This window comes from Sturnus vulgaris, chromosome 17, assembly GCF_052056855.1.
Source record: "Sturnus vulgaris isolate bStuVul1 chromosome 17, bStuVul1.hap1, whole genome shotgun sequence".
NCBI classification, from domain to species: domain Eukaryota; kingdom Metazoa; phylum Chordata; class Aves; order Passeriformes; family Sturnidae; genus Sturnus; species Sturnus vulgaris.
In genome coordinates this window covers 8,760,765-8,770,367 of record NC_142259.1, presented here as the reverse complement: position 1 = coordinate 8,770,367, position 9,603 = coordinate 8,760,765, and the positions used below count along the sequence as shown (strand labels likewise).

The 9,603-nt window shown below is 47.1% G+C and overlaps 1 protein-coding gene across 2 annotated transcripts; it reads right to left on the bottom strand.

Annotated features, from left to right (window-relative positions):
- Positions 1-1,464: 1,464 nt before the first annotated feature.
- On the bottom strand, positions 1,465-6,268 carry OCSTAMP (osteoclast stimulatory transmembrane protein). Of its 2 annotated transcripts, XR_015807338.1 has the most exons (4): positions 5,086-6,268; positions 3,174-4,212; positions 1,733-2,216; positions 1,465-1,684 (listed from the first exon to the last, which is right to left on the bottom strand). XR_015807338.1 is itself a non-coding variant. In XM_088174966.1 (3 exons), the coding sequence occupies exons 1-3, from the start codon at positions 5,127-5,129 to the stop codon at positions 1,848-1,850; spliced, it is 1,452 nt and encodes a 483-aa protein (XP_088031092.1). In that variant the 5' UTR covers positions 5,130-6,268; the 3' UTR covers positions 1,465-1,847. The 2 variants fall into 2 exon arrangements, 1 of the variants encoding a protein (XP_088031092.1); XM_088174966.1 differs by having other exon boundaries at positions 1,465-2,216.
- Positions 6,269-9,603: the final 3,335 nt, after the last annotated feature.

Here is a 9,603-nt window from a genome sequence, read left to right as displayed (position 1 = left end):
CTCCAGATAATTTAAGCTGCTCAGTGGAAATATTTTCGCTTTCACCCAAACAATAGAGAACAGGGTATTTTCTACAAAAACACCATGACAAAGCCCCCAGTTGTTGTGGAGGCATAAACATGCTTGGATTAATCATCAGAACAACAGGGCATTAAAATAACCTGGGGAGATGAATTCACCAGGGTTTTGTTAGATAGATGCTAAAAAAATATAATCCAAACCTACTTGTTTCAAGTACCTCAGAAGATGAGAAAATGCAGTTCATCTGGCAGCAGCTACCACTCAATTTCTGTCATTTAATCTCATTGAGGTGCATTATGTCAAGTAATTACCTTAATGAAGACTTTAATGGAAGAAGGGAGGAAAATAATAGACATGCTTCGAAGAAATGAAGCTGTGAAGTTGCTTGGTTTTTAACCTGGCAGGGATTTATCTCCCTCTCCTCTGGCTGCTGCCCTTACAGAGGTGTCCAATCTGCCTCTCTATCAAAAATAACACATTTCAGATGTTTCCCAAGTGATGCATTTATTAATTCAGATACAATAACACAGTTTCTGAACTTGAAACAACCCAACATTTAAAACCATGAAGTCCAACCATTAACCCAGCACTGCCAAGGGACCATCAAAACATGTCCCCAAGTGCCACATCTATGTGTCATTTAAATCCCTCCAGGGATGGTGACCCCACCTCTGCCCTAGGCAGCCTGTGCCAGTGTTTGGTAAACCTTGAAGAATTTTTTCCTAATATCAAATCTAAACCTCTCCTGGCACAGCTTGAGGCTATTCCTCTCATTCTATCACTTCTTACTTGGGAAAAGAGATTGACATCCAAATTGACTTTTATTGACTGTTCTCATTCTCTTCTGAGGTCCTGCAGCTATTTTATTTATATTTTATTTTGAACAACCATTTTGAAGAGATTTTGTAAAGCCCTCATGTGCTGATTTCCACCACCCATGCCCAGGATGTGCCTCTCATGGCCATATTGATCTTGAATTTACTTCAGCAGGCTGAGGTGACACTTTCTTTGGTGAATAAACTTCTAAATTCATCCAGTCTACCCAGGTTTCTGTGCACAAACCCTGAAAGAAAAGCTCATTGAAAAATAAATTTATCAAGTCAAATGACCTTCCCTTTTTGTTGCCTGAAGGTATAACTCAAAAAGAAACGAAGTGTGTACTTCTTCCAGTATGGATGTGGTGGAGAAGGTAAATGAGCTCCTCCCTGACCCCAACTCCCATGTATTTCCCAGTTAGCCTTGCCTAGTGCTGCAGATATGCAATAGCTGACTCCAGACCTTCTAGATATTAAAAAAAAAATGTAGCCCATTTTTCTCAAATTAATGCAAAAATGTGACATTTGGACTTCCTTTTTCTCTTTTTTTCTTTTAGTATTTTCTCCCCAAGCTCCAAGTGTCGCTGTCTGCTAGAGAGTGGCAAAGGAAGACAGTAACACAGCTTCCTCCAGAAAACAGAAGGAGCAATTTATTGTAGAAGTACACACGTTTTTATAGACTCCTTCACTGAACCAAGAATAGGATCAGCTCATGGGTCCAAGGAAGGCAACACTTCTTGTAAACATGCTTTTACCATACCAACATGTCTCACACGCACTGCCCATGTCCACAACACCAAGTACAACTTTGTTATTAATTCTTTCCTTTCTGTTATCCTTTGAGTAACCTGAGAAAACTCACATTACTGGTTTCCTTGACTTTTCCTTCAAGTAACCTAAGAAATCTCACATTACTGTTTTCCCTGACTCCAATATCCACATCCAAACACTTCGCCAACTCTGGAAAATTAAATGTATGATCCTTTGGCAGAAGCCTGTGCTGCTGTGGTGTCAGACATCCCCCTGACTTCCATCCCTGATACCCTTCACACAATTTTGGTCCTTCCTGTGCCTCCTGGCCAGTTTCCTGTACAGGTGGAGCACTCGTTTGTCCTCGCAGCTCGGGAAGAAGGAGGCAGCGATGTCCCGGCACAGGCGGCGCGCGTAGGTCTCCAGGAACACGGTGCTGTAGAGGATGCAGAAGAGCAGCCCCACAACGAGCAGCACAGAGGGGTTGGGAGGTGTGGGAGGGCTGATCCTGCAGCTGGCAGAGCTGAAGACCAGAGAATGGTGGTAGGTCTTGTTGAAGTCCCCGAGCAGTAATTCCTCAGAAGGACGCCCGAAAACTTTGAATAGAAAGGGTGTGATCCCTATTTCAACCTGAAATAAGGAGAGTTAAAATGTAAATGGTGTGTGAAGAAACCAAAATCAACTGATTACTACAGAAGCATTTGCCTAGGGGTGTGGAATCACTGTTCCAGCACTAAGAGAAGGACACTGAAGTGTGTGATCAGGCTGAGTAACAGTGTGATGTGTAGGCACTGAGTACTGGGCAGGGTGAGAGCCAGTCCTACCTGTCATCTTCATCCACTGCTACACACATCATAACAGCATTCACTGTATGAGATTTATGGTGAAAGATACCATTCACACTGTGGCATTAGTGGCTGAATATCTGAATATTAGAGGCTTTTTCTAAGCCTGACTATTTTCCTGTAAATCCATCATAAGCAGATATCTGCACTAAGGATCCTGGAGCTGGGGAAGGAGGCAGGCTGTGCGGCAGAAGAGGGAAGCTAAAATACCAAGCCCAAGAATATTGCAACAGAAACTGTGAGGGTTTGTGGAAAGGATTGCAGAGGGTGACAACAAAGCCAGCAAGCAGGGATTTCTACTGAGGAAACAGCCTGTGCAATAGGATGAGGAGTCATTCTCAGTTTTCATAGCTTCCCCTTCCTTTTTAACTTGCACGCACTCTGCAGTGGGGGGACAGTGTCCAAGGCACTCCCATTCCTCCACCTTGCTCAGGGACATCCACGCCTGGTCTAGCAGTGTCTTTGCAGCATGAGGCACTGTTTGCTCCCCTCCAAGCTCCCTAGGGGCTGTAACTTGCAGAGTGTGTCTGCTGCTATTTGATGCACTGAGGGGAGCAACTGAGGCTGTGCCACTGCCTCCTCCCCCAAAGCCTGTTGCTCATCCAGCTGACTGCTGGGGAGGGAAGTCAGGATTGTGTAAATAAGAGTACAAAGACTGCAATCCCCACCACCACCTCCCTGAAGGGACACAGAGTGGGGTCCCCACACAGGGCAGGGCAGGGCAGGACACCCCAGCACTCACCTTGTATTTGATGTTGAGGGTGACAGGCACTGCAGAGAACTGAGCTGCCTTTGTCACCGCCGTGCCTGCCACGCTGAACGCAAAGTGGTCCATGGCCACGACCACCAGCATCAGCATCAGGGCCACGGTGACCACCATGGCTTGCACGAGGCACAGCACCACTTCTTCCCAGGACAGCTTCAAGCCTCTTGGGCGGATGAGTTTTTTGGAGGAGCCCACCAAGAGATGAGCTGCTCCTCTGTCGGCGGCTAAACGCTCCAGCTTCTTGGTGATGTAAAAGTTGTCAAAGCGGAGGTTGGTGAGATAATTTTTCAAATACCAGGTGGATTCAAAACAGAGATAGAGCATGAAGAAACCAGCAGCCAGTCTGTTGGCTACTCGTACAGAGTCTTTGACCAGTACCTCAACAGACAAGAACTCTCTGCTAATTTTCTCACCAGCAAGGTGCATTTTTTGGTAAATCAAGGAGCTGTTCTGAAGCAATGAAAAGCGAAAATGTCCATTCATAGGCTTATAAATGGAATGAATGGTTTCTTGGATTGCATCTCCAAACTCCCAGGAAACTGTCTCTAGCAGAGCAGTTGAGTTCAAAAGGCTGTCAGAGGAATTCTTGGAGATGCACTTAATGACCTGCAGTATGGTTTTAATGTTGCTTATGATGTTGGGTGTTATGTTCACCACTGCAATCATGATGCAGGTGGAGAAGAGAAGCTTCCTGCCCTGTTTGGTGCCTAAGGTGGGCATGATCATGCTGAAGACACAACGGGCAGGATGCACCAGAAAGAGAGTCAGGAGAAGGAGTGGACTGAAGGAGATGGCCATGGCAACAGAGAGGTGCCAGGAGTACTCCAGGGAAGCAAACATCCAGTTGTAAAAAAGGCCTCCAATCACTACTGTAATGCAGGAACACTGCAGAAACAAGGTCCATAGCTCTCTGCCATCTGCTGGGACAGGTTTGGAGTAAATCCACCACAGCTCTGCCATAGTTCTGTGCACCTTTGGGAACAGAAAGTCTTCACAGTAAACACGGGCTCTCATCCTGGGAACAGAACAAGTACCTGGGTGTTAGCAGAAGAAGTTCATAAATACTGATTAGGGGCTTTCTTGAGATGATCACTTACAGGGTTTTATGTTGTCCTTTCCTGAGTGACTCTGGTCTCACCCTTCTCTACTTCCCTGCTAACTTCCCTGAGTAGCTGGGGCTGAGATCTCCCCTGGCAGCAACAGGACGGGGAAGTTCAAGGCATTTATTGAAAAATAAATACTAAGTACGATGCAACTGCTCCTCTACTAATGCAAGCACGGGAAAACATTGTGTTATTCTATAAAAACCATAATAGACTCATTCTGAGGGGCCACCTCATTGGCAGTGGTTGAGGCTTTAGTGCTTATGCAGAGGATGTTGGAGGGGAAAGAGGAGGCAACTGGCTTCTGTGGAAATGATTAGACCAGCTCCGTATTTCAAAGGTGCTACATGGACAGGAGGCAGTTGTGTGGTGCTCTCCCTGCCTATTAAGAGGAGGCCAAACACAAATCTACATGTTTAAGGGTGACAAACAGAGAAAACATTGTCACACTGGAGCTAAAGTGCCAGAGGAATTCTCCAAGGACAAGAATTTGGCCACTACAGACAGGATGAAATGTCTCATAAAGCTATTTAAATAAATTGGGAAAGAATATAATTTCTCAGGCCTCATATCTGGAATAGCTCTCCAGAAACCAGAAAAGGGGAGAAGAGCCTGTCCCAAGGGTTAAACCCAGCCAGGCAATCCCTGTCTCCCACTGTTGAACAGCAGCCTCAGTTATCCTTTGAGGGCCAATTTTAACTAGGAAAGGGGGTTTTCTGTGGAAAAGCCATACAACAGCTATCAAGACAGAGAGAAAGAGAGGGATTAAAGCTGACTCTACATACCCAGTGGCAGTGAGGTGCCTCAGACTTGCCCAAAAACTTTCCATGTTCCAGTGCCTTATTGCTCTGAGAGAGGGTCCTGGACGTGGCTGTTGGGAGAGGCAGGGCAGGAAACCAAGGCAGCACCAGAGAGCCAGGACACAAAACCCAGGATGTTCTAAGGCAATTCAGATCAGCAACACTGGCAATCCCTGAAGTGTGCAAAACCTGGTGAGTGAAGCCCAGGGAATAACAGCACTACAGAACAGTGCCAGGACGCACAGAACTGCTTGGGCTTCACACTTTTTCTGCTCTTACTCTTATTGCAGAGAAGGCTTATTTTAATGACACATAGCTGAAAAAAAAAACAGTCACATGGGCTGACGAGGATGGAACAAGGACCATATGGAACCTGGGGTGTCATCATTCCTTGTGGGGAAATCAGATGACTACTCCTCACACTGCCCACCAGCAAGCAGCAGGCAGGGCTGGCATCTGTCAGAGCTAAGGGGATCTTTTCCTCTTTCAGACATCAGTCATGGCACAAAGGGCACAGAGGATCCAGCATCCCAGTTGGTAACTGCTCATCTGCTCTGACAGGCTGCTGCTCCCTGCTGAAACTGTGTGCAGAGTTCACAAACAGCTTCAAGGCTCAGCTCACAGTCCTAGCAGAGAAAGAGGAAGTTTTAATCTTGAACATTTCTGAATTCCTTATAGCCAGAAAATCCACTGAGAGAAAACCCAGCCACAGTCAGGATTCCCAAACTGTTGAGAAGCTCCCAGATGTACAGGCCAGGATGTGCAGCTCCCAGCTTGCCTGGCCTCCAGGATGTGCCCAGCAGAGCTCCAGCCACCAAACCTGCTCACCTGGGGATGAGGACCAGCCACGGTGTTTGCTCCTCGGTTATGAGCTCAGGGGTTACAGGAGCCTTCCCTGGCTCCCACCAAACCTGCCCCTTGCCCAGACACTCTCATGCTAAGCCAGCATTTGTGGGCAAAGGTGACACAGCTCACCCAGCTGCCACTGAGCCCATCCTTACGGGGACCTGCTGGCCCAAGCCAAGCCCTCCCTCCAGCTGGGAGCTGCGGGGCCCCCGGGATGTTCTCATGCTCCCCTGGGTGGGAAAGGGCAAAGGGCTGGAGGTCAGCCCTGTCCCAACCACCCCTGGGGACAAAGCACGTGAGGCTCTGCCCTCCCGAGAGAGGAGGGGGGACATGGCTGGACCACGGCAGGCACTGGAGGACAAGGAATGACGAGCAAACCTCTGCCCCCTTCCTCTGCCCTTCCTGCAGGCACCAATCCCTTGTGCCCTTGCTGCTCCACTCAACAGCTCTGCTTTCATAGCTGGGGGTTTTTGTTTTTCCTGTGTGGCTGGTGGAGCAAAGCTTTCCTCCTGGTTCCCTGGAGCACAGGGGCCAGAGGAGAAGCTCTGCCTGGCTCCAGCAGGGAAGAGGCACCAGCCAGGCGGGCAGGAAAGAAAGTGCTGTTTGTTTGGAGCATCCATAGCAATGGCTTGCACAGGCCATGAATTAGGTCTTGAATTCAATGTGCACTCTATAAGGGACTAACCCAAAAGACCCATAGCTGGATCCTGCAAGGCTCATCAGCTTCTGCTACGACTAAACTCCTCCCTCACTCTACTTCAGAGTGAGCTGATATTAGCATCAGCCCCTGGGACCCCATCCAGGCTACACAAGCAGCTTTCTGGGGCAGAAAAAGAAATAAATTTAGCAATAGGCTATAAAGAACAGAAACCTCTCAAGTCCACAATATTGTGGTGTTTTCTGAGTCTGCTACACCATCTGGCAAAGGCACCTGAGGTCTGTGGGGACACTGAGCAGTAACTCTGGCAGCACCAAGAAGTGTTTGTTTGCAGTCATACTTAGATTTTTTTTCCTCTGACTCTAGTCAAAATTGTTGTCTGCCAGCTGGACCTACAGCAAGGGCATAAATGTGGGGTAACTTCGATTTTATACCATCTGTAAATGAGCTAGGAACCTAACCTAAATGCCTAACCTTCCCCAGAACACAACGAACAAACACATGCTTTGCCAAAAAAAAAAAAAAAAACACAAAAACCCAACAAACAAAACACAGCAGCAAAAAAACCAAACACCAGTGTGTGTGTTCATAGGGATACCTGGGAGTGGGAAAGGGGCAGGACTGGGACACGGGAAAGGCAGGACCCTACATGGCAGTGAAGCAACTGTGACATCTTGTGGTCACACTCTGCCCGAGGACCCTGAGGTCTGGCTCATTTTGGTTATGAAAAAAAATACTGTGCTTGGGAGAGTTCTAAGGAGGAACACTGTGTCCTCCCGGGATGCTCCAAGGTGCCTTTTCCTATCCCATGTCGTTTCCAGATGGTAGAAAAATAATTTGATTTCCTGACAAGCTCCAGTCTCTGTCGAGCTCAAGCTCTAAAGTTTTCTAACATCACTAATTTTGACTTTTTAGCACGACAGGAGGAAACCGAGCCCCACATGCCTGTGAGCAGCTTGCTGGAACTGTGAGACAGCAGAGGATTCCATTGGCATCACTGCCAGGAAGCAGAGCCTGGCTTTACCTGGACTAGGGATGAGCCCTGAGCTTGTACCCACCAGGACAGAGGTTTTAAACTCAGGTCTGAGTGCAGACTGCAGTGTTTGGGGTGGGCCTGTGCCAAGACACCTGCAAGTTCAACCCGTGGTGACAGTGTCACCTTGTCATGGTGACAGGGGTGGAAGGGGGTACAATGCTGTACCCCAGGCAGAGGGTGGGGTAAATGTTCTATATAGCTTAAGAAAATGGCTGGAGAAAGAAGATGAATGAAGGGCTAAAATTGAATGATTTAACTTTGAAAATAATTCTCCATGGAAGTATCATCAGCACCTGTTGATCATGTTATTCTACCCATTTGAGAAATTGAGGGTGTAGGAAAGATTAACTAATTAGGGGTGATTCTTTTTTTGTTAAAATCACTTGCAAATGAATGACTTACAGTAATACAGAGCCAGATCATCTCTTCTTAGGTTACTACTACAGAAATATAGGAAAACCTCAGCAAAATCCTGAAGGGATAAATGTGATCAGGGAACCAAGACTATTTAACCTGTAATAATTGAATTCCCTATTATGCTGGACTTTCTTTTGTTTCATGACTCTTTCCCTGCCTCTCCTGAAATTCCAGCATGGCTGCTGAGTGCAAACTGAGGAGCACAGCTCTGGAATGTAAGGACCAGAGCTCCCTGCTGTAAGGACACACAGAGAGCTCCTCCGTGTGAACAGTTTGTAAAGCAGCTTGAATGCTTCTGGGATAAAAGACAACGACAAAATGCTTTCCTACAATAAATAAACCAAAATTATTTTCCTCCGAGTGTCTCAGGAGAACATATGGATGGTGGTCCAGGACTGGATGGGGAACATCAAAGGAGTAAAGCAGAGATATTCTGGATGTTGAATTTCAATGCGTGAGTGGCATTTCCTGTTAATTAAAATTCACAAGGAGGCTGCTAATGTGAATGGCTTTTGTGATGTTGGATTTTTACATTCCTAGAGAAACGGTGCATAGGCAAGCAAAGTTCCTTTAAAATAACACAGTCAAAGTTACAGAAGGTCACTACAGCACTTGAAATACCCTTTCCTGGGAATTTTCATATCTCTACAAGTATCACAGACCCTTCAAGACGAATGGGGTTGACTTGCCATTAAAAGCTGCTTTTGGCAAATCTTAGTACTAGCAGCAGCAAATGGAATCAGAAATTATTCATGCAGGCCTCTTCACCTGTGAACCCCAGAAATACTAAATCTTAAAAGCTCTGCTTAAAAAATTAATTAAAACTCAAGCATGCCAGACTAGTCCTAGTCTCACAGATGCCTGGGTATAAAAGAGCAGGTAGTGCTCTTTTAAAAGGGAATGCTGTTGTCCACATGCCTTAAATCAGATCCTCTGGGGAGCCCTGGGAAACACAGGGGATGCTGACAGAGCTGGCAAACAGGTCTTGGACTAAAGAGCTTTAGGATCCAGGTGCTTCTTACACCTTTCCCAGGCCTCGTTGTGGACCTTGAGTAAGTCACTGGTCCCCTCTGTGCCTCAGTTTCTCATTTTGGCACAGAGATCACAACCCTGCCCTGGCTGCATTTGTGAAATACTTCCTGATCCCTGGATAGACAGTGCCACAGGCATGCCAGGACACTGGAGGTGATTTTTGGAGACTTCTACACAAACTCTGTGGTCTCAGCTCAGCTTTCAAGCCCAAGGAAAACCATCCTGGATTCAATCACCAAGGATGCACCAAGTCAGAGCTGAGACCATAAACACAGCTGTGAGCCCAGCATCTGCAAGGGAGCTGGCCTGGATGTTACCCTTCAGAACTGGATGATCCCAAAGCCCTTGCTGCCTATGCTCCAGGCTGCAGGGACAGAGGCAGCTCTGTCCAGTGGCTGATGAGGATTCCCTGCAGCAGCAGAGGTGGCTCAGGGCAGTGGGACTGCAGGGCTCCTTCCTGCAGCACCTACGGGCACAGCCTGTTCCCTCATCCCTGTTCCCTGGACCAGGACAG